Source organism: Bombina bombina, chromosome 7 (assembly GCF_027579735.1).
Source record: "Bombina bombina isolate aBomBom1 chromosome 7, aBomBom1.pri, whole genome shotgun sequence".
Taxonomy (NCBI): Eukaryota; Metazoa; Chordata; class Amphibia; order Anura; family Bombinatoridae; genus Bombina; species Bombina bombina.
The window spans coordinates 438,376,538-438,403,178 of NC_069505.1; the positions used below are offsets into that span (position 1 = coordinate 438,376,538).

Consider the following 26,641-nt stretch of genomic DNA (forward strand, 5'->3'; position numbering starts at 1 on the left):
GGGTGTTAGGGTTAGGGTTTCGTTAGGGTTAGACTTAGGGTTAAGGGTTAATAACTTTAGTATAGTGGCGGCGACATTGGGGGCAGCAGATTAGGGGTTAATAAGTGTAGTTAGCTGGCGGCGATTTTACTATTATTATTATTATTACTATTACTATTATTATTACTATTATTATTATTATTATTACTATTATTATTATTGCTATTATTATTATTGCTATTATTATTACTATTATTATTACTATTACTATTATTATTACTATTATTATTATTGCTATTATTATTACTATTATTGTTACTATTACTATTATTATTATTATTGCTATTATTATTACTATTATTATTACTATTATTATTATTACTATTATTATTACTATTACTATTGCTATTATTATTACTATTATTACTATTACTATTACTATTATTATTACTATTACTATTACTATTATTATTATTACTATTGCTATTATTATTGCTATTATTATTACTATTACTATTATTATTACTATTACTATTACTATTGCTATTATACTTTAGCCCATCTTCTGACAGCTTTCTGTATCTACCATATGATCTGTACTCCTCAGCGCTGGCAGCTGCTATAACGTGACCAGTGAGGCACAAGACTCAGTTATGGTCTTAGTTTCGCACACATCTTAAAGGGGTGAGGACTCAAGGATACTTCAAAAACAGGTTCCTCCCAAGGACGGGGCTGGTCCTCTGGGATCTCAAAAGTAAATTGTTGCAGGAGAGTCGTGAAGAAGAGGAAAAGCTCCATACGTGCCAGCTGCTCTCCTGGGCAAGCCCGGCGCCCTGCAAGACAGGCACAGTGTTAGTCTGGCATTACTCGCAGTGATTAAAGGGACGTTCAACTCAAAAATCCTCATAAAATATTTTATTGTGATCTGAAGTTGTAAAGCTGGTTATAAGCAAGTGACTGATTAAAGGGACATTTAAATTAATTTCCTAGATAGCTGAGAACATCAGGTGAGCCAATGACAAAAGACATATGTCTGTAGTCACTAATCAGCAGTTAGGTCCCATTAGTGCACTGCTGCTCCTGAGCATACCTACATATGCTTCACAACAAAGGTACCAAGAGAAAAAAGTACATTTGATGATTGACGTAAACTAAAAAGTCTATTACAATTACTGCTGCTGTCTGATACATGAGAGGTTATTTTGTCTCTTATAACCCTCTTTTGTTTCATGCAAACTAAGATTTAATCCGCTCTCCGTAACAGGCCAGATTCTCAGAATGACTCTGGGTGAGAGCAGGTTAATACCTATGGTTACTAATCCAGTAATTATTTCACCTGTGCTCTAGTTCATATATCCTGAAAATCCAGCCTGTTAGGGAGCCTGAGGACACGTTTGAAAACCCCTGATTTAATCTAATTGCTGCTATTTCATATACACAGTGGGGCATATGTATCAAGCTCCAAATGGAGCTTGATGCCCCGTGTTTCTGGCGAGCCTGCAGGCTCGCCAGAAACAGCAGTTATGAAGCAGCGGTCACATAGACCGCTGCTCCATAACCTGTCCACCTGCTCTGAGCAGGCGGACACACGTCGGGTTGATTGACAACCCCTCTTGTGAGCTGCTGGTGCAATGCTGAATACGGCGAGCGTATTGCTCGCCGTATTCAGCGAAGTCTGGCGGACCTGATTCACACTGTTGGATCAGGTCCGCCAGACTTTGATAACTAGAGGCCAATAAATCTATTCCATTAAATGTCCCTTTAACAATAAACTTTGTGCAGATCTGTCAGTAGTGTGTGTAATTTGGGGCGATAAAATAGCCTATAGTGTCACAGAGATGGAGAGCAACTGACTTACAGTTCTATAAATAAACACAAACCTGCAGAGAACGGTACAAACGCCTCTGGCTTCACAAACTTCCCTTCCGCATTCAGAAAGTGCTCCGGGTAAAACTGCAGCGGCCGCTCCCAGAGCTTTTTGTCCTTAAGCACTGAGGACAGATTAACAGTGACCGTCATCCCCTGGAAATGAAAGAGTTACAGTTGGAGAATTCTACTTAATTATAAATTTCCTATCATCAGAAACCTTATGTTACCGCAAAAGTCTGTAGATAAAACTAATGTTACCGCCAAAGTCTGTAGATAAAACTAATGTTACCGCCAAAGTCTGTAGATAAAACTAATGTTACCGCCAAAGTCTGTAGACAAAACTTATGTTACCGCCAAAGTCTGTAGATAAAACTAATGTTACCGGCAAAGTCTGTAGACAAAAATAATGTTACTGCCAAAGTCTGTAGATAAAACTAATGTTACCGCCAAAGTCTGTAGACAAAACTAATGTTACTGGCCCAAGTCTGTAGATAAAACTAATGTTACCGGCCCAAGTCTGTAGATAAAACTAATGTTACCGCCAAAGTCTGTAGACAAAACTAATGTTACCGCCAAAGTCTGCAGACAAAACTAATGTTACCGGCCCAAGTCTGTAGATAAAACTAATGTTACCGCCAAAGTCTGTAGACAAAACTAATGTTACCGGCCCAAGTCTGTAGACAAAACTAATGTTACCGGCCCAAGTCTGTAGACAAAACTAATGTTACCGGCCCAAGTCTGTAGACAAAACTAATGTTACCGGCCCAAGTCTGTAGATAAAACTAATGTTACCACCAAAGTCTGTAGACAAAACTAATGTTACCGCCAAAGTCTGTAGACAAAACTAATGTTACCGCCAAAGTCTGCAGACAAAACTAATGTTACCGCCCAAGTCTGTAGACAAAACTAATGTTACCGGCCCAAGTCTGTAGATAAAACTAATGTTACCGCTAAAGTCTGTAGATAAAACTAATGTTACCGCCAAAGTCTGTAGACAAAACTAATGTTACCGCCAAAGTCTGCAGACAAAACTAATGTTACCGGCCCAAGTCTGTAGATAAAACTAATGTTACCGCCAAAGTCTGTAGACAAAACTAATGTTACCGGCCCAAGTCTGTAGATAAAACTAATGTTACCGCCAAAGTCTGCAGACAAAACTAATGTTACTGGCCCAAGTCTGTAGATAAAACTAATGTTACTGTCCCAAGTCTGTAGATAAAACTAATGTTACCGGCCCAAGTCTGTAGACAAAACTAATGTTACCGGCCCAAGTCTGTAGACAAAACTAATGTTACCGGCCCAAGTCTGTAGATAAAACTAATGTTACCGGCCCAAGTCTGAAGACAAAACTAATGTTACTGGCCCAAGTCTGTAGATAAAACTAATGTTACTGGCCCAAGTCTGTAGACAAAACTAATGTTACCGGCTCAAGTCTGTAGACAAACCTAATGTTACCGGCCTAAGTCTGTAGATAAAACTAATGTTACTGGCCAAAGTCTGTAGACAAAACTAATGTTACCGGCTCAAGTCTGTAGACAAAACTAATGTTACACGCCCAAGTCTGTAGATAAAACTAATGTTACACGGCCAAGTCTGTAGACAAAGCTAATGTTACTGGCCCAAGTCTGTAGATAAAACTAATGTTACTGACGCAAGTCTGTAGACAAAACTAATGTTACCGGCCCAAGTCTGTAGACAAAACTAATGTTACTGGCTCAAGTCTGTAGACAAAACTAATGTTACCGGCCCAAGTCTGTAGATAAAACTAATGTTACCGCCAAAGTCTGTAGATAAAACTAATGTTACTGGCCCAAGTCTGTAGATAAAACTAATGTTACTGGCCCAAGTCTGTAGATAAAACTAATGTTACTGGCCCAAGTCTGTAGATAAAACTAATGTTACCGCCAAAGTCTGTAGACAAAACTAATGTTACCGCCAACGTCTGTAGATAAAACTAATGTTACCGCCAAAGTCTGTAGATAAAACTAATGTTACCGGCCCAAGTCTGTAGACAAAACTAATGTTACTGGCTCAAGTCTGTAGACAAAACTAATGTTACCGGCCCAAGTCTGTAGATAAAACTAATGTTACTGGCTGAAGTCTGTAGACAAAACTAATGTTACTGGCCCAAGTCTGTAGATAAAACTAATGTTACCGGCCCAAGTCTGTAGACAAAACTAATGTTACCGGCCCAAGTCTGTAGACAAAACTAATGTTACTGGCCCAAGTCTGTAGACAAAACTAATGTTACCGGCCCAAGTCTGTAGATAAAACTAATGTTACCGGCCCAAGTCTGTAGACAAAACTAATGTTACTGGCCCAAGTCTGTAGATAAAACTAATGTTACATGCCCAAGTCTGTAGATAAAACTAATGTTACTGGCCCAAGTCTGTAGACAAAACCAATGTTACCGGCCCAAGTCTGTAGATAAAACTAATGTTACCGGCCCAAGTCTGTAGATAAAACTAATGTTACACGCCCAAGTCTGTAGATAAAACTAATGTTACCAGCCAAAGTCTGCAGACAAAACTAATGTTACCGGCCCAAGTCTGTAGATAAAACTAATGTTACTGGCCCAAGTCTGTAGATAAAACTAATGTTACTGGCCCAAGTCTGTAGATAAAACTAATGTTACTGGCCCAAGTCTGTAGATAAAACTAATGTTACCGCCAAAGTCTGCAGACAAAACTAATGTTACCGGCCCAAGTCTGTAGATAAAACTAATGTTGCACGCCCAAGTCTGTAGATAAAACCAATGTTACACACCCAAGGCTGTAGATAAAACTAATGTTACTGGCCCAAGTCTGTAGATAAAACTAATGTTACTGGCCCAAGGCTGTAGATAAAACTAATTTTACCCACCCAAGTCTGTAGACAAAACTAATGTTACACGCCCAAGTCTGTAGATAAAACCAATGTTACACGCCCAAGTCTGTAGACAAAACTAATGTTACTGGCCCAAGTCTGTAGATAAAACTAATGTTACCGGCCCAAGTCTGTAGACAAAACTAATGTTACTGGCCCAAGTCTGTAGACAAAACTGATGTTACTGGTTAAAGTCTGTAGACGAAACTAATGTTCCCGGCCCAAGTCTGTAGATAAAACCAATGTTACGAGCCCAAGGCTGTAGATAAAACTAATGTTACCGTCCCAAGTCTGTAGATAAAACTAATGTTACACGCCCAAGTCTGTAGATAAAACTAATGTTACCGGCCCAAGTCTGTAGATAAAACTTATGTTGCACGCCCAAGTCTGTAGACAAAACTAATGTTACCAGCCCAAGTCTGTAGATAAAACTAATGTTACCGCCAAAGTCTGTAGACAAAACTAATGTTGCACGCCCAAGTCTGTAGATAAAACCAATGTTACACACCCAAGTCTGTAGATAAAACTAATGTTCCCAGCCCAAGTCTGTAGATAAAACTAATTTTACCCACCCAAGTCTGTCGACAAAACTAATGTTACACGCCTAAGTCTGTAGATAAAACCAATGTTACACGTCCAAGGCTGTAGATAAAACTAATGTTACTGGCCCAAGTCTGTAGACAAAACTAATGTTACTGGCCCAAGTCTGTAGATAAAACTAATGTTACACGCCCAAGTCTGTAGATAAAACTAATGTTGCACGCCCAAGTCTGTAGATAAAACCAATGTTACACACCCAAGGCTGTAGATAAAACTAATGTTACTGGCCCAAGTCTGTAGATAAAACTAATGTTACCGGCCCAAGTCTGTAGACAAAACTAATGTTACCGGCCCAAGTCTGTAGACAAAACTAATGTTACTTGCCCAAGTCTGTAGATAAAGCTAATGTTACTGGCCCAAGTCTGAAGATAAAACTAATGTTGCACGCCCAAGTATGTAGATAAAACCAATGTTACACACCCAAGGCTGTAGATAAAACTAATGTTACTGGCCCAAGTCTGTAGATAAAACTAATGTTACCGGCCCAAGTCTGTAGATAAAACTAATGTTACACGCCCAAGTCTTTAGATAAAACTAATGTTACCGGCCCAAGTCTGTAGATACAACTAATGTTGCACGCCCAAGTCTGTAGACAAAACTAATGTTACCAGCCCAAGTCTGTAGATAAAACTAATGTTACCGCCAAAGTCTGTAGACAAAACTAATGTTATCGGCCCAAGTCTGTAGACAAAACTAATGTTACTGGTTAAAGTCTGTAGACGAAACTAATGTTCCCGGCCCAAGTCTGTAGATAAAACCAATGTTACGAGCCCAAGGCTGTAGATAAAACTAATGTTACCGGCCCAAGTCTGTAGATAAAACTAATGTTGCACGCCCAAGTCTGTAGATAAAACCAATGTTACACACCCAAGTCTGTAGATAAAACTAATGTTCCCAGCCCAAGTCTGTAGATAAAACTAATTTTACCCACCCAAGTCTGTAGACAAAACTAATGTTACACGCCCAAGTCTGTAGATAAAACCAATGTTACACGTCCAAGGCTGTAGATAAAACTAATGTTACTGGCCCAAGTCTGTAGATAAAACTAATGTTACACGCCCAAGTCTGTAGATAAAACTAATGTTGCACGCCCAAGTCTGTAGATAAAACCAATGTTACACACCCAAGGCTGTAGATAAAACTAATGTTACTGGCCCAAGTCTGTAGATAAAACTAATGTTACCGGCCCAAGTCTGTAGACAAAACTAATGTTACCGGCCCAAGTCTGTAGACAAAACTAATGTTACTTGCCCAAGTCTGTAGATAAAGCTAATGTTACTGGCCCAAGTCTGAAGATAAAACTAATGTTGCACGCCCAAGTCTGTAGATAAAACCAATGTTACACACCCAAGGCTGTAGATAAAACTAATGTTACTGGCCCAAGTCTGTAGATAAAACTAATGTTACCGGCCCAAGTCTGTAGACAAAACTAATGTTACCGGCCCAAGTCTGTAGATAAAGCTAATGTTACTGGCCCAAGTCTGTAGATAAAACGAATGTTACTGACTCAAGTCTGTAGACAAAACTAATATTACCAGTCCAAGTCTGTAGACAAAACTAATGTTATTGGCCCAAGTCTGTTGATAAAACTAATGTTACTGGCCCAAGTCTGTAGACAAAACTAATGTTACTGGCCCAAGTTGGTAGATAAAACTAATGTTACTGGCCCAAGTCTGTAGACAAAACTAATGTTACCGTCCCAAGTCTGTAGACAAAACGAATGTTACTGGCCCAAGTCTGTAGACAAAACTAATGTTACCGGCTCAAGTCTGTAGACAAAACTAATGTTACACGCCCAAGTCTGTAGATAAAACTAATGTTACTGGCCCAAGTCTGTAGACAAAACTAATGTTACACGCCCAAGTCTGTAGATAAAACTAATGTTACATGCCCAAGTCTGTAGATAAAACTAATGTTACCGGCCCAAGTCTGTAGATAAAACTAATGTTACCGGCCTAAGTCTGTAGACAAAACTTATGTTACTGGCCCAAGTCTATAGACAAAACTAATGTTACCGGCCCAAGTCTGTAGACAAACCTAATGTTACCGGCCTAAGTCTGTAGACAAAACTAATGTTACATGCCCAAGTCTGTAGACAAAACTAATGTTACACGCCCAAGTCTGTAGATAAAACTAATCTTATACGTCCAAGTCTGTAGATAAAACTAATGTTACTGGCACAAGTCTGTAGATAAAACTGTTACCGACCTTGGGCCTAGATTTAGAGTTTGGCGGTAGCCGTGAAAACCAGCGTTAGAGGCTCCTAACGCTGGTTTTAGGCTACCGCCGGTATTTGGAGTCACTGAAAATAGGTTCTAACGCTCACTTTTCAGCCGCGACTTTTCCATACCGCAGATCCCCTTACGTAAATTACGTATCCTATCTTTTCAATGGGATCTTCCTAACTCCGGTATTTAGAGTCGTTTCTGAAGTGAGCGTTAGAAATCTAACGACAAAACTCCAGCCGCAGAAAAAAAGCAGGAGTTAAGAGCTTTCTGGGCTAACGCCGGTTCATAAAGCTCTTAACTACTGTACCCTAAAGTACACTAACACCCATAAACTACCTATGTACCCCTAAACTGAGGTCTCCCCACATCGCCGCCACTCGTTTTTTTTTAACCCCTAATCTGCCGACCGCAAAGCGCCGCCACCTACATTATAGCTATGTACCCCTAATCTGCTGCCCCTAACACCGCCGACCCCTATATTATATTTATTAACCCCTAATCTGCCCCCCTCAACGTCGCCGACACCTGCCTACACTTATTAACTCCTAATCTGCCGAGCGGACCTGAGCGCTACTATAATAAAGTTATTAACCCCTAATCCGCCTCACTAACCCTATCATAAATAGTATTAACCTCTAATCTGCACTCCCTAACATCGCCGACACCTAACTTCAATTATTAACCCCTAATCTGCCGACCGGAGCTCACCGCTACTATAATAAATGGATTAACCCCTAAAGCTAAGTCTAACCCTAACACTAACACCCCCCTAACTTAAATATAATTTACATCTAACGAAATTAATTATCTCTTATTAAATAAATTATTCCTATTTAAAGCTAAATACTTACCTGTAAAAGAAATCCTAATATAGCTACAATATAAATTATAATTATATTGTAGCTATTTTAGGATTAATATTTATTTTACAGGCAACTTTGTATTTATTTTAACCAGGTACAATAGCTATTAAATAGTTAAGAACTATTTAATAGTTACCTAGTTAAAATAATAACAAAATTACCTGTAAAATAAATCCTAACCTAAGTTATAATTAAACCTAACACTACCCTATCAATAAATTAATTAAATAAAATACCTACAATTACCTACAATAAAACCTAACACTACACTATCAATAAATAAATTAAATACAATTCCTACAAATAACTACAATGAAATAAACTAACTAAAGTACAAAAAATAAAAAAGAACTAAGTTACAAAAAATAAAAAAATATTTACAAACATCAGAAAACTATTACAACAATTTTAAACTAATTACACCTACTCTAAGCCCCCTAATAAAATAACAAAGACCCCCAAAATAAAAAAATGCCCTACCCTATTCTAAATTAATAAAGTTAAAAGCTCTTTTACCTTACCAGCCCTGAACAGGGCCCTTTGCGGGGCAGGCCCCAAGAAAATCAGCTCTTTTGCCTGTAAAAAAAAACATACAATACCCCCCCCCAACATTACAACCCACCACCCACATACCCCTAATCTAACCCAAACCCCCCTTAAATAAACCTAACACTAAGCCCCTGAAGATCTTCCTACCTTGTCTTCACCTCAACAGGTATCACCGATCCGTCCTGGCATCCGGTGCTGAAGAGGTCCAGAAGAGGCTCCAAAGTCTTCCTCCTATCCGGCAAGAAGAGGACATCCGGACCGGCAAACATCTTCATCCAAGCGGCATCTTCTATCTTCTTCCATCCGGTGCGGAGCGGGTCCATCTTGAAGCAGCCGACGCGGATCCATCCTCTTCTTTCGGCGTCCCCCGACGAATGACGGTTCCTTTAAGGGACGTCATCCAAGATGGCGTCCCTCGAATTCCGATTGGCTGATAGGATTCTATCAGCCAATCGGAATTAAGGTAAGAATATTCTGATTGGCTGATGGAATCAGCCAATCAGAATCAAGTTCAATCCGATTGGCTGATCCAATCAGCCAATCAGATTGAGCTCGCATTCTATTGGCTGATCGGAACAGCCAATAGAATGCGAGCTCAATCTGATTGGCTGATTGGATCAGCCAATCGGATTGAACTTGATTCTGATTGGCTGATTCCATCAGCCAATCAGAATATTCTTACCTTAATTCCGATTGGCTGATAGAATCCTATCAGCCAATCGGAATTCGAGGGACGCCATCTTGGATGACGTCCCTTAAAGGAACCGTCATTCGTCGGGAGACGCCGAAAGAAGAGGATGGATCCGCGTCGGCTGCTTCAAGATGGACCCGCTCCGCACCGGATGGAAGAAGATAGAAGATGCCGCTTGGATGAAGATGTTTGCCGGTCCGGATGTCCTCTTCTTGCCGGATAGGAGGAAGACTTTGGAGCCTCTTCTGGACCTCTTCAGCACCGGATGCCAGGACGGATCGGTGATACCTGTTGAGGTGAAGACAAGGTAGGAAGATCTTCAGGGGCTTAGTGTTAGGTTTATTTAAGGGGGGTTTGGGTTAGATTAGGGGTATGTGGGTGGTGGGTTGTAATGTTGGGGGGGGTATTGTATGTTTTTTTTTACAGGCAAAAGAGCTGATTTTCTTGGGGCCTGCCCCGCAAAGGGCCCTGTTCAGGGCTGGTAAGGTAAAAGAGCTTTTAACTTTATTAATTTAGAATAGGGTAGGGCATTGTTTTATTTTGGGGGTCTTTGTTATTTTATTAGGGGGCTTAGAGTAGGTGTAATTAGTTTAAAATTGTTGTAATATTTTTCTGATGTTTGTAAATATTTTTTTATTTTTTGTAACTTAGTTCTTTTTTATTTTTTGTACTTTAGTTAGTTTATTTCATTGTAGTTATTTGTAGGAATTGTATTTAATTTATTTATTGATAGTGTAGTGTTAGGTTTTATTGTAGGTAATTGTAGGTATTTTATTTAATTAATTTATTGATAGGGTAGTGTTAGGTTTAATTATAACTTAGGTTAGGATTTATTTTACAGGTAATTTTGTTATTATTTTAACTAGGTAACTATTAAATAGTTCTTAACCTGGTTAAAATAAATACAAAGTTGCCTGTAAAATAAATATTAATCCTAAAATAGCTACAATATAATTATAATTTATATTGTAGCTATATTAGGATTTCTTTTACAGGTAAGTATTTAGCTTTAAATAGGAATAATTTATTTAATAAGAGATAATTAATTTCGTTAGATGTAAATTATATTTAAGTTAGGGGGGTGTTAGTGTTAGGGTTAGACTTAGCCTTAGGGGTTAATCCATTTATTATAGTAGCGGTGAGCTCCGGTCGGCAGATTAGGGGTTAATAATTGAAGTTAGGTGTCGGCGATGTTAGGGAGTGCAGATTAGGGGTTAATACTATTTATGATAGGGTTAGTGAGGCGGATTAGGGGTTAATAACTTTATTATAGTGGCGCTCAGGTCCGCTCGGCAGATTAGGGGTTAATAAGTGTAGGCAGGTGTCGGCGACGTTGAGGGGGGCAGATTAGGGGTTAATAAATATAATATAGGGGTCGGCGGTGTTAGGGGCAGCAGATTAGGGGTACATAGGGATAATGTAAGTTGCGGCGGTTTACAGAGCGGCAGATTAGGGGTTAATAATATAATGCAGGGGTCAGCGATAGCGGGGGCGGCAGATTAGGGGTTAATAAGTGTAAGGTTAGGGGTGTTTAGACTCGGGGTACATGTTAGGGTGTTAGGTGCAGACGTAGGAAGTGTTTCCCCATAGGAAACAATGGGGCTGCGTTAGGAGCTGAACGCTGCTTTTTTGCAGGTGTTAGGTTTTTTTTCAGCTCAAACAGCCCCATTGTTTCCTATGGGGGAATCGTGCACGAGCACGTTTTTGAGGCTGGCCGCGTCTGTAAGCAACTCTGGTATCGAGAGTTGCATTTGCGGTAAAAATGCTCTACGCTCCTTTTTTGGAGCCTAACGCAGCATTTTTTTGGACTCTCGATACCAGAGTTATTTTTATGCTGCGGCCAGAAAAAAGCCCGCATAGCTAACACACCCCCTTGGCCGCCAAACTCCAAATCTAGCTGTTGGTCTTTAGACAAAACTAATGTTACCGGCACAAGTCTGTAGATAAAACTAATGTTACCGGCCCAAGTCTGTAGACAAAACTAATGTTACCGGCCCAAGTCTGTAGACAAAACTAATGTTACCGGCCCAAGTCTGTAGATAAAACTAATTTTACCGGCCTAAGTCTGTAGATAAAACTAATGTTACTGGCCCAAGTCTGTAGATAAAACTAATGTTACCGGCCCAAGTCTGTAGATAAAACTAATGTTACTGGCCCAAGTCTATAGACAAAACTAATGTTTCCGGCCCAAGTCTGTAGACAAAACTAATGTTACCGGCCCAAGTCTGTAGACAAAACTAATGTTACCGGCCCAAGGATGTAAAAAAAACTTATGTCCTGGCCCAAGTTTGTAGACAACACTAATGTTACCGGCCCAAGTCTGTAGACAAAACTAATGTTACACGCCCAAGTCTGTAGATAAAACTAATGTTACACGCCGAAGTCTGTAGATAAAACTAATGTTACTGGCCCAAGTCTGTAGACAAAACTAATGTTGCTGGCCCAAGTCTGTAGACAAAACTAATGTTACCGGCCCAAGTCTGTAGATAAAACTAATGTTACCGGCCTAAGCCTGTAGACAAAACTTATGTTACCGGCCCAAGTCTATAGACAAACCTAATGTTACCGGCCCAAGTCTGTAGACAAACCTAATGTTACCGGCCTAAGTCTGTAGATAAAATTAATGTTGCACGCCCAAGTCTGTAGACAAAACTAATGTTACACACCCAAGTCTGTAGACAAAACTAATGTTACATGCCCAAGTCTGTAGACAAAACTAATGTTACACGCCCAAGTCTGTAGATAAAACTAATCTTATACGCCCAAGTCTGTAGATAAAACTAATGTTACTGGCACAAGTCTGTAGATAAAACTGTTACCATACCGACCTAAGTCTTTAGACAAAACTAATGTTACCGGTCCAAGTCTGTAGATAAAACTAATGTTACCGGCCCAAGTCTGTAGACAAAACTAATGTTACCGGCCCAAGTCTGTAGACAAAACTAATGTTACCGGCCCAAGTCTGTAGATAAAACTAATGTTATGCGCATGAGTCTGACTCTGTAGACTAAAATTTTTACTAAAACACAGATACTTTACATTTATTGGCCATGGCCAGTAACACTGAACGGTTAGCTTAATTTGCTTATCAGACCAGCAGCAAAAGAGTTAATGTTAGGGGACTTGTACAGAGGGGATTAGGGAGCAGTTCAGGTGTTTGGTTTGGTATTGGTATGAATTTTATGCTTTACTTTCCTATATGGCAGGCTAGGTGTTGTCTGTTACCAATCATGGGCCAGATTACACAATAATTATTTTTCGCTCACGCTCTAACTACACTAAAAGTAAAAATGTATTGTGGCCGCATTAGTGCGCTTATTACAAGTTGAAAGTAAAAAGTTAGCACAAGAGCGAAATACAGCGGGAGCACTAACATAAGGATTTGGGATACTACAACCGCTTTAACTTCTTGTCCCCATAGATGTCAATGGTGCATGCTAAAAAACAAACATCTGTTTTCACTTGCATGCTAACCCGTCACCAGCTGCAATAAAGATAAAGGTGTCAGACTTTCAGGTTGTCCCTAGACAGTCATCTGCATTGGTGACACAGAAGCGGGAAGGGCAGTAGTCAGGTTCGTACCTTTGGAATGTAAAACCCTTGGATCTCTGTGTCTCTGTAGGTCCTGTGTGGCACGGCTAAAGGAGAAATATCACCATAACGTTGGACTTCATGGATCACGGCATTGGTGTACGGCATTTTTAACTGATCACCCATTGTGGGTCTCATGTTCCTTCCAATAACTTGGTCAATTTCCTTGTGGACTTTTTCTTGTTGAACATAAAATATAGAGTTAGGCTGGGTGGGTGGAAAGGGTCAATACAGTGAAATATGTTTGTTACAAACCGGGGAACACTCACCCTGCACCTCAGGGTAAAGGAGCATGAAGAGTAGGGACCATCTGAGGGTGGCAGAGGTGGTCTCTGTGCCCGCACTAAATAAGTCCAATGTGGTCAACAGCAGATTCTTCTCATTGAAGCTGCTCTCCTCATCTCCCTTTACCTGTTTAAATAACACACAGGAAAAGAACCACATCACCATCTGATCTACTGATGGCGCAGTCACAATCAGCACCCATCTGATCTACTGATGGTGCAATCACAATCAGCACCCATCTGATCTACTGATGGCGCAGTCACAATCAGCACCCATCTGATCTACTGATGGCGCAGTCACTGCAATCAGCACCCATCTGATCTACTGATGGGGCAGTTACTGCAATCAGCACCCATCTGATCTACTGATGGCGTAGTCACTGCAATCAGCACCCATCTGATCTACTGATGGGGCAGTCACTGCAATCAGCACCCATCTGATCTACTGATGGCGCAGTCACAATCAGCACCCATCTGATCTACTGATGGTGCAATCACAATCAGCACCCATCTGATCTACTGATGGCACAGTCACTGCAATCAGCACCCATCTGATCTACTGATGGCGCAGTCACTGCAATCAGCACCCATCTGATCTATTGATGGGGCAGTCACTGCAATCAGCACCCATCTGATCTATTGATGGGGCAGTCACTGCAATCAGCACCCATCTGATCTACTGATGGCGCAGTCACTGCAATCAGCACCCATCTGATCTACTGATGGGGCAGTCACTGCAATCAGCACCCATCTGATCTACTGATGGCGCAGTCACAATCAGCACCCATCTGATCTACTGATGGTGCAGTCACAATCAGCACCCATCTGATCTAGTGATGGTGCAGTCACAATCAGCACCCATCTGATCTACTGATTGCGCAGTCACTGTAATCAGCACGCATCTGATCTACTGATGGTGCAGTCACAATCAGCACCCATCTGATCTACTGATGGCGCAGTCACTGTAATCAGCACCCATCTGATCTACTGATTGCGCAGTCACAATCAGCACCCATCTAATCTACTGATGGTGCAGTCACAATCAGCACCCATCTGATCTACTGATTGCGCAGTCACAATCAGCACCCATCTGATCTACTGATTGCGAAGTCACAATCAGCACCCATCTGATCTACTGATGGTGCAGTCACAATCAGCACCCATCTGATCTACTGATGGCGCAGTCACTGCAATCAGCACCCATCTGATCTACTGATGGCACAGTCACTGCAATCAGCACCCATCTGATCTACTGATGGCTCAGTCACTGTAATCAGCACCCATCTGATCTACTGATGGTGCAGTCACTGCAATCAGCACCCATCTGATCTACTGATGGTGCATTCACAATTAGCACCCATCTGATCTACTGATGGCGCAGTCACTGCAATCAGCACCCATCTGATCTACTGATGGCACAGTCACTGCAATCAGCACCCATCTGATCTACTGATGGCTCAGTCACTGTAATCAGCACCCATCTGATCTACTGATGGTGCAGTCACTGCAATCAGCACCCATCTGATCTACTGATGGCGCAGTCACTGCAATCAGCACCCATCTGATCTGCTGATGGCGCAGTCACTGCAATCAGCACCCATCTGATCTGCTGATGGTGCAGTCACAATCAGCACCCATCTGATCTACTGATGGTGCAATCACAATCAGCACCCATCTGATCTACTGATGGCACAGTCACTGCAATCAGCACCCATCTGATCTACTGATGGCGCAGTCACTGCAATCAGCACCCATCTGATCTATTGATGGGGCAGTCACTGCAATCAGCACCCATCTGATCTACTGATGGCGCAGTCACTGCAATCAGCACCCATCTGATCTACTGATGGGGCAGTCACTGCAATCAGCACCCATCTGATCTACTGATGGCGCAGTCACAATCAGCACCCATCTGATCTACTGATGGTGCAATCACAATCAGCACCCATCTGATCTAGTGATGGTGCAGTCACAATCAGCACCCATCTGATCTACTGATTGCGCAGTCACTGTAATCAGCACGCATCTGATCTACTGATGGTGCAGTCACAATCAGCACCCATCTGATCTACTGATGGCGCAGTCACTGTAATCAGCACCCATCTGATCTACTGATTGCGCAGTCACAATCAGCACCCATCTAATCTACTGATGGTGCAGTCACAATCAGCACCCATCTGATCTACTGATTGCGCAGTCACAATCAGCACCCATCTGATCTACTGATTGCGAAGTCACAATCAGCACCCATCTGATCTACTGATGGTGCAGTCACAATCAGCACCCATCTGATCTACTGATGGCGCAGTCACTGCAATCAGCACCCATCTGATCTACTGATGGCACAGTCACTGCAATCAGCACCCATCTGATCTACTGATGGCTCAGTCACTGTAATCAGCACCCATCTGATCTACTGATGGTGCAGTCACTGCAATCAGCACCCATCTAATCTACTGATGGCGCATTCACAATTAGCACCCATCTGATCTACTGATGGCGCAGTCACTGCAATCAGCACCCATCTGATCTACTGATGGCACAGTCACTGCAATCAGCACCCATCTGATCTACTGATGGCTCAGTCACTGTAATCAGCACCCATCTGATCTACTGATGGTGCAGTTACTGCAATCAGCACCCATCTGATCTACTGATGGCGCAGTCACTGCAATCAGCACCCATCTGATCTGCTGATGGCGCAGTCACTGCAATCAGCACCCATCTGATCTGCTGATGGTGCAGTCACTGCAATCTGCACCCATCTGATCTGCTGATGGCACAGTCACAATTAGCACCCATCTGATCTACTGATGGCACAGTCACTGCAATCAGCATCCATCTGATCTACTGATGTCGCAGTCACTGCAATCAGCACCCATCTGATCTACTGATGGCGCAGTCACTGTAATCAGCACCCATCTGATCTGCTGATGGTGCAGTCACTGCAATCAGCACCCATCTGATCTACTGATGGCGCAGTTACTGCAATCAGCACATATCTGATCTGCTGATGGCGCAGTCACTGCAATCAGCACCCATCTGATCTACTGATGGCGCAGTCACTGCAATCAGCACCCATCTGATCTACTGATGGGGCAGTCACTGCAATCAGCACCCATCTGATCTACTGATGGGGCAGTCACTGCAATCAGCACCCATCTGATCTACTGATGGGGCAGTCACTGCAATCAGCACCCATTTGATCTACTGATGGTGCAGTCACTGCAATCATCACCCATCTGATCTACTGATGGCGCAGTCACTGCAATCAGCACCCATCTGATCTACTGATGGCGCAGTCACTGCAATCAGCACCCATCTGATCTACTGATGGCACAGTCACTGCAATCAGCACCCATCTGATCTACTGATGGTGCAGTCACTGCAATCAGCACCCATCTGATCTACTAATGGCGTAGTCACCGAAATCAGCACCCATCTGATCTACTGATGGCGCAGTCACTGCAATCAGCACCCATCTGATCTACTGATGACGCAGTAACTGCAATCAGCACCCATCTGATCTACTGATGGTGCAGTCACTGCAATCAGCACCCATCTGATCTACTGATGACGCAGTAACTGCAATCAGCACCCATCTGATCTACTGATGGTGCAGTCACTGCAATCAGCACCCATCTGATCTGCTGATGGCGCAGTCACTGCAATCAGCACCCATCTGATCTGCTGATGGTGCAGTCACTGCAATCTGCACCCATCTGATCTGCTGAAGGCACAGTCACAATTAGCACCCATCTGATCTACTGATGGCACAGTCACTGCAATCAGCATCCATCTGATCTACTGATGTCGCAGTCACTGCAATCAGCACCCATCTGATCTACTGATGGCGCAGTCACTGTAATCAGCACCCATCTGATCTGCTGATGGTGCAGTCACTGCAATCAGCACCCATCTGATCTACTGATGGCGCAGTCACTGCAATCAGCACCCATCTGATCTACTGATGGCGCAGTCACTGCAATCAGCACCCATCTGATCTACTGATGGCACAGTCACTGCAATCAGCACCCATCTGATCTACTGATGGTGCAGTCACTGCAATCAGCACCCATCTGATCTACTAATGGCGTAGTCACCGCAATCAGCACCCATCTGATCTACTGATGGCGCAGTCACTGCAATCAGCACCCATCTGATCTACTGATGACGAAGTAACTGCAATCAGCACCCATCTGATCTACTGATGGTGCAGTCACTGCAATCAGCACCCATCTGATCTACTAATGGCGCAGTCACTGCAATCAGCACCCATCTGATCTACTGATGGCGCAGTCACTGCAATTAGCACCCATCTGATCTACTGATGGCACAGTCACTGCAATCAGCACCCATCTGATCTACTGATGGTGCAGTCACTGCAATCAGCACCCATCTGATCTACTAATGGCGTAGTCACCGCAATCAGCACCCATCTGATCTACTGATGGCGCAGTCACTGCAATCAGCACCCATCTGATCTACTGATGGCGCAGTCACTGCAATCTGCACCCATCTGATCTGCTGATGGCACAGTCACAATTAGCACCCATCTGATCTACTGATGGCACAGTCACTGCAATCAGCATCCATCTGATCTACTGATGTTGCAGTCACTGCAATCAGCACCCATCTGATCTACTGATGGCGCAGTCACTGTAATCAGCACCCATCTGATCTGCTGATGGTGCAGTCACTGCAATCAGCACCCATCTGATCTACTGATGGCGCAGTTACTGCAATCAGCACCCATCTGATCTACTGATGGCGCAGTCACTGCAATCTGCACCCATCTGATCTGCTGATGGCACAGTCACAATTAGCACCCATCTGATCTACTGATGGCACAGTCACTGCAATCAGCATCCATCTGATCTACTGATGTTGCAGTCACTGCAATCAGCACCCATCTGATCTACTGATTGCGAAGTCACAATCAGCACCCATCTGATCTACTGATGGTGCAGTCACAATCAGCACCCATCTGATCTACTGATGGCGCAGTCACTGCAATCAGCACCCATCTGATCTACTGATGGCACAGTCACTGCAATCAGCACCCATCTGATCTACTGATGGCTCAGTCACTGTAATCAGCACCCATCTGATCTACTGATGGTGCAGTCACTGCAATCAGCACCCATCTGATCTACTGATGGCGCATTCACAATTAGCACCCATCTGATCTACTGATGGCGCAGTCACTGCAATCAGCACCCATCTGATCTACTGATGGCACAGTCACTGCAATCAGCACCCATCTGATCTACTGATGGCTCAGTCACTGTAATCAGCACCCATCTGATCTACTGATGGTGCAGTCACTGCAATCAGCACCCATCTGATCTACTGATGGCGCAGTCACTGCAATCAGCACCCATCTGATCTGCTGATGGCGCAGTCACTGCAATCAGCACCCATCTGATCTGCTGATGGTGCAGTCACTGCAATCTGCACCCATCTGATCTGCTGATGGCACAGTCACAATTAGCACCCATCTGATCTACTGATGGCACAGTCACTGCAATCAGCATCCATCTGATCTACTGATGTCACAGTCACTGCAATCAGCACCCATCTGATCTACTGATGGCGCAGTCACTGTAATTAGCACCCATCTGATCTGCTGATGGTGCAGTCACTGCAATCAGCACCCATCTGATCTACTGATGGCGCAGTTACTGCAATCAGCATATATCTGATCTGCTGATGGCGCAGTCACTGCAATCAGCACCCATCTGATCTACTGATGGCGCAGTCACTGCAATCAGCACCCATCTGATCTACTGATGGGGCAGTCACTGCAATCAGCACCCATCTGATCTACTGATGGGGCAGTCACTGCAATCAGCACCCATCTGATCTACTGATGGGGCAGTCACTGCAATCAGCACCCATTTGATCTACTGATGGTGCAGTCACTGCAATCAGCACCCATCTGATCTACTGATGGTGCAGTCACTGCAATCAGCACCCATCTGATCTACTGATGGCGCAGTCACTGCAATCAGCACCCATCTGATCTACTGATGGGGCAGTCACTGCAATCAGCACCCATCTGATCTACTGATGGCGCAGTCACTGCAATCAGCACCCATCTGATCTACTGATGGCGCAGTCACTGCAATCATCACCCATCTGATCTACTGATGGCGCAGTCACTGCAATCAGCACCCATCTGATCTACTGATGGCGCAGTCACTGCAATCAGCACCCATCTGATCTACTGATGGCACAGTCACTGCAATCAGCACCCATCTGATCTACTGATGGTGCAGTCACTGCAATCAGCACCCATCTGATCTACTAATGGCGTAGTCACCGAAATCAGCACCCATCTGATCTACTGATGGCGCAGTCACTGCAATCAGCACCCATCTGATCTACTGATGACGCAGTAACTGCAATCAGCACCCATCTGATCTACTGATGGTGCAGTCACTGCAATCAGCACCCATCAGATCTACTGATGACGCAGTAACTGCAATCAGCACCCATCTGATCTACTGATGGTGCAGTCACTGCAATCAGCACCCATCTGATCTGCTGATGGCGCAGTCACTGCAATCAGCACCCATCTGATCTGCTGATGGTGCAGTCACTGCAATCTGCACCCATCTGATCTGCTGATGGCACAGTCACAATTAGCACCCATCTGATCTGCTGATGGCGCAGTCACTGCAATCAGCACCCATCTGATCTACTGATGGGGCAGTCACCGCAATCAGCACCCATCTGATCTACTGATGGCGCAGTCACTGCAATCAGCACCCATCTGATCTGCTGATGGCGCAGTCACTGCAATCAGCACCCATCTGATCTACTAATGGCGTAGTCACCGCAATCAGCACCCATCTGATCTACTGATGGCGCAGTCACTGCAATCAGCACCCATCTGATCTACTGATGACGCAGTAACTGCAATCAGCACCCATCTGATCTACTGATGGTGCAGTCACTGCAATCAGCACCCATCTGATCTACTAATGGCGCAGTCACTGCAATCAGCACCCATCTGATCTTCTGATAGTGCAGTCACTGCAATCTGCACCCATCTGATCTGCTGATGGCGCAGTCACAATTAGCACCCATCTGATCTACTGATGGCGCAGTCACTGCAATCAGCACCCATCTGATCTACTGATGGCGCAGTCACTGCAATCAGCAGCCATCTGATCTACTGATGGCGCAGTCACTGCAATCAGCACCCATCTGATCTACTGATGGCACAGTCACTGCAATCAGCACCCATCTGATCTGCTGATGGTGCAGTCACTGCAATCTGCCCCCATCTGATCTGCTGATGGTGTAGTCACTGCAATCAGCACCCATCTGATCTACTGATGGCGCAGTCACTGCAATCAGCACCCATCTGATCTACTGATGGGGCAGTCACCGCAATCAGCACCCATCTGATCTGCTGATGGCGCAGTCACTGCAATCAGCACCCATCTGATCTACTAATGGCGTAGTCACCGCAATCAGCACCCATCTGATCTACTGATGGTGTAGTCACTGCAATCAGCACCCATCTGATCTACTGATGGCGCAGTCACTGCAATCAGCACCCATCCTGCAAATCTGCTGAGGGAAGAAGTAGTAGCCGATCTAAGTTCTGTTAAAGCATAAACTTGTATGTAATATCCATCATACATCAGTGTAACTAGACTACAAATCAACCAAAAGTCACGGAAATTCTATTCACCAAGTAGAGGATATGCAGATATTCATGATTTATTCTATGTATCTGATTCACTAAAGCTCCCTGCAGCCTCACCTCTCCCTATGTTATTCTATGGAACAGATTCACTAACCCTCCTCCAGCCTCACCTGTCCCTATGTTATTCTATGTATCTGATTCACTAAAGCTCCCTCCAGCCTCACCTGTCCTTATGTTATTCTATGTATCTGATTCACTAAAGTTCCCTCCAGCCTCACCTGTCCCTATGTTATTATATGTACCTGATTCACTAAAGCTCCCTCCAGTCTCTCCTGTCCCTATGTTATTCTATGTATCTGATTCACTAAAGCTCCCTCCAGCCTCACCTGTCCTTATGTTATTCTATGTATCTGATTCACTAAAGTTCCCTCCAGCCTCACCTGTCCCTATGTTTTTATATGTACCTAATTCACTAAAGTTCCCTCCAGCCTCACCTGTCCCTATGTTATTATATGTACCTAATTCACTAAAGTTCCCTCCAGCCTCACCTGTCCCTATGTTATTGTAACTGATTCACTAAAGCTCGCTCCAGTCTCACTTGTCTCTATGTTATTCTATGTACCTGATTGACTAAAGCTCCCTTCAGCCTCACTGGTCCCTATGTTATTGCAGGCAGCTGATTTTCTAAAGCTCATCTCAGCCCCACCAGTATTCTATTCATTTGATGCCTATCTAACTCCACTGACCTCACTATCACTAGTTTTAACAGTTAATCTAAGCAGCTGAGAGACCATGAAGTGAATTTTCCCCATGTTTTTATGTGTAAATATCTAATTGTGATCCTTCGTAAAATGTAAAATAAGACTCACTTTCTCCATCTCCTGCAAATAGGCATCAATAAAGTCTCGGCAGTGCTCTGGGTCCCGTGTTCTCTTGTGCTCAGTCACGATCTCCTGGAGAATATGAAGTGTCTGTATCTCAGGCAACAGAACCTTGTTAGCGAGTCCTGGGACCCTCAGCAAGAAGGGGACCTCGTTCAGCAACTGGGACATAAACAGGGTGTGTAATGTGTGATCCCACATACAAATCACAAGCATTTATGTACAAACCTCTTCTGTAATCAGGAGTTAGCACTGTAGTGTGTTTGCTTTGGAGATAACAAGCTATTTGCTGTAAGTGACACTATAAACCTTTGTGGTTTGCAAAGTTCTGAGTCTTATATATGTAAGTCAGTCTTATAAATGTATCATATGTATAGAAATGCCAATCATGCTATAGCTACACTGTATCTATGTCATATGTAACTATATGTTATAGGTGACTGTGTTCAACACAATCTTTTCAGTCATAAGAAGTTTAAGGTGTCTGCAGCTGGTATAACAGGTCATTGGGAGCACATTTAGGGGAAACCAATTTTACAGATCACTGTCCCTTTAATATTTCTATTCACAATATGATTCTGTTTCTCACTAATTTGAACATTCTGAGGTATTTATAGTTATTTTACTGTTCCTCTCTTCTTCACAGCCTCTTCTCTATGTCTCACCATAGCGAGGGGTCCAGATTCATTCTTTAGGGTCTGCACAAAAAGCTTCAGCAGCCTCTGGAACTTGTCGTCATCATATTCAAACCTCTCCCCAAATGTGATCGAGCAGATGACGTTGCTGACAGCGTTATATACCAGGAAGTGCGGGTTAAACGGACCACCTGCAGGAAATTAAAGGAAAATACACTCTTCAGGCGGTACCATCATCGCATGTCATCAATATATCGTCATACAGGATCTTCTTTAGATGTTTCAGACATTCTAAACCATACACATATAGGATATTCTTTAGATGTTTCAGGCATACTAAACCACACACATATGGGATATTCTTTAGATGTTTCAGACATTCTAAACCATACACATATTGAATATTCTTTAGATGTTTCAGACATACTAAACCATACACATATAGGATATTCCTTAGATGTTTCAGACATACTAAACCATACACATATTGAATATTCTTTAGATGTTTCAGGCATACTAAACCATACACATATTGAATATTCTTTAGATGTTTCAGACATACTAAACCATACACATATTGAATATTCTTTAGATGTTTCAGACATACTAAACCATACACATATGGTATATTCCTTAGATGTTTCAGGCATACTAAACCATACACATATGGGATATTCCTTAGATGTTTCAGACATACTAACCATACACATATGGGATATTCCTTAGATGTTTCAGACATACTAACCATACACATATGGGATATTGCTTAGATGTTTCAGACATACTAACCATACACATATGGGAAATTCCTTAGATGTTTCAGACATACTAACCATACACATATGGGATATTCTTTAGATGTTTCAGACATACTAAACCATACACATATGGGATATTCCTTAGATGTTTCAGACATACTAACCATACACATATGGGATATTCTTTAGATGTTTTAGACATACTAAACCATACACATATAGGATATTCGTTAGATGTTTTAGACATACTAAACCATACACATATGGGATATTCTTTAGATGTTTTAGACATACTAAACCATACACATATGGGATATTCCTTAGATGTTTCAGACATACTAAACCATACACATATATGATATTCCTTAGATGTTTCAGACATACTAACCATAAACATATGGGATATTCCTTAGATGTTTCAGACATACTAAACCATACACATATGGGATATTCCTTAGATGTTTCAGACATACTAAACCATACACATATGGGATATTCCTTAGATGTTTCAGACATACTAAACCATACAGATATGGGATATTCCTTAGATGTTTCAGACATACTAAACCAGACACATATGGGATATTCTTTAGATGTTTCAGACAAACTAACCATACACATATGGGATATTCTTTAGATGTTTCAGACATACTAAACCATACACATATGGCATATTCTTTAGATGTTTCAGACATACTAAACCATACACATATGGGATATTCTTTAGATGTTTCAGACATACTAACCATACACATGTGGGATATTCCTTAGATGTTTCAGACATATTAAACCATACACATATGGGATATTCTTTAGATGTTTCAGACATACTAAACCATACACATATGGGATATTCTTTAGATGTTTCAGACATACTAAACCATACACATATGGGATATTCTTTAGATGTTTCAGACATACTAAACCATACACATATGGGATATTACTTAGATGTTTCAGACATACTAAACCATACAAATATGGGATATTCCTTAGATGTTTCAGACATACTAACCATACACATATGGGATATTCCTTAGATGTTTCAGACATACTAACCATACACATATGGGATATTCCTTAGATGTTTCAGACATAATAAACCATACACATATGGGATATTCCTTAGATGTTTCAGACATACTAACCATACACATATGGGATATTCCTTAGATGTTTCAGACATAATAAACCATACACATATGGGATATTCCTTAGATGTTTCAGACATACTAAACCAGACACATATGGGATATTCCTTAGATGTTTCAGACATACTAAACCATACACATATGGGATATTCCTTAGATGTTTCAGACATACTAAACCAGACACATATGGGATATTCTTTAGATGTTTCAGACATACTAAACCATACACATATGGAATATTCTTTAGATGTTTCAGACATACTAAACCATACACATATGGGATATTCTTTAGATGTTTCAGACATACTAACCATACACATATGGGATATTCCTTAGATTTTTCAGACATACTAAACCATACACATATGGGATATTCTTTAGATGTTTCAGACATACTAAACCATACACATATGGGATATTCCTTAGATGTTTCAGACATAATAAACCAGACACATATGGGATATTCTTTAGATGTTTCAGACATACTAAACCATACACATATGGAATATTCTTTAGATGTTTCAGACATACTAAACCATACACATATGGGATATTCTTTAGATGTTTCAGACATACTAACCATACACATATGGGATATTCCTTAGATTTTTCAGACATACTAAACCATACACATATGGGATATTCTTTAGATGTTTCAGACATACTAAACCATACACATATGGGATATTCTTTAGATGTTTCAGACATACTAAACCATACACATATGGGATATTGTTTAGATGTTTCAGACATACTAAACAATACACATATGGGATATTCCTTAGATGTTTCAGACATACTAAACCATACACAAATGGGATATTCTTTAGATGTTTCAGACATACTAACCATACACATATGGGATATTCTTTAGATGTTTCAGACATACTAAACCATACACATATGGGATATTCTTTAGATGTTTCAGACATACTAAACCATACAATAGCTCAAAGATAAAAAAGATTGTTAATAAATATTGGTTTATGTTGAAAGAATGTCATCCAGGTATACAATCATTTATAGATAGCCCTATGTCTGCTTATAGGAAAGGCTCCAGTATTAAAGATAGATTGGTGAGGGCTGATATTGGCAGTAAAAAACAGAAACAAAGCTTTATCACTGGGAGAAATCTGGGTTGCTACCCTTGTTTAGGTTGTGTGAATTGCAACAATATGATAAAGGGTTCTACATTTGTACATCCACACACAGGCAAAGTGTATAAAATTAATACTTTTTTAACATGTAACTCTTGTTACGTCATTCATCTTGTTAAATGCCCATGTGGGTGGATCTACATCGGCGAGACTACCCAGAGGGTAAGAGATAGAATTATCCAACACAAATCTAATATAAGGTGCAAAGATTTAAATGCCCCAGTCTCTAATCATTTTTTATCCAAAGGACACTCAATAGCACAATTGAAATTTCAAATTATAGACCATGTTCCTGTCCCACGGAGAGGAGGGAATAGAGAGTTAATTTTAAAGAGAAGAGAATCTATGTGGATCTATAGGCTAGACTGTATTTTTCCAAAGTGTATGAATCGTGAAATGGATCTTAGTATTTTTCTCTAAATTGTCTTTTAATTTTTTCCAGATTCTACTTTCCCCCTCATTATAAACATTATGAAGAAGAAACCCAGTCCTCTAGACTTGTAACTATTCTGTGAAATATGAGAATATTCTGTAAAAAAAATTCTGTAAAAAAAAGTGTTTTTGTATACTTCATTGCATATATGTAGCACTGTTAGACTTGTTTAGGAAAAGTATATTGTGTGTAATTTTATATACAGACCACTAGGTGGCATTTATACTGAGATGTTAAATTTTGATATTAGTTAAGGATGTAATTAACAACACCTGTGGTATAGGGTATTTAGGAGAGGTGTGTTGTATAGTAAAGTCATATGATTAAGGGCATTTGAGCCCGAAACGTTATGGATTTTTGTGTCTTGGTACAATAAAAACAGATATCTTTGTACAAGTGGAGGTGCTGCTTGAATTTTTTGTATACTAAACCATACACATATGG

At 41.7% G+C, this 26,641-nt stretch overlaps 1 protein-coding gene across 1 annotated transcript in view; it reads right to left on the bottom strand.

Moving 5' to 3' along the window:
* Nucleotides 1–313: 313 nt before the first annotated feature.
* The window catches only part of LOC128666645 (cytochrome P450 2D15), a 49,634-nt gene continuing 23,306 nt past the window's right edge, over nt 314–26,641 (bottom strand). Inside the window, exons 4-9 of the mRNA XM_053721352.1 lie at nt 22,729–22,889; nt 22,052–22,225; nt 13,505–13,646; nt 13,227–13,414; nt 1,860–2,001; nt 314–812 (exon numbers count right to left, since the gene is read on the bottom strand). Of these exons, the coding sequence (XP_053577327.1) occupies nt 631–812; nt 1,860–2,001; nt 13,227–13,414; nt 13,505–13,646; nt 22,052–22,225; nt 22,729–22,889 (989 nt within the window). The 3' untranslated portion in view covers nt 314–630. The remainder of the gene's footprint in view (nt 813–1,859; nt 2,002–13,226; nt 13,415–13,504; nt 13,647–22,051; nt 22,226–22,728; nt 22,890–26,641) is intronic.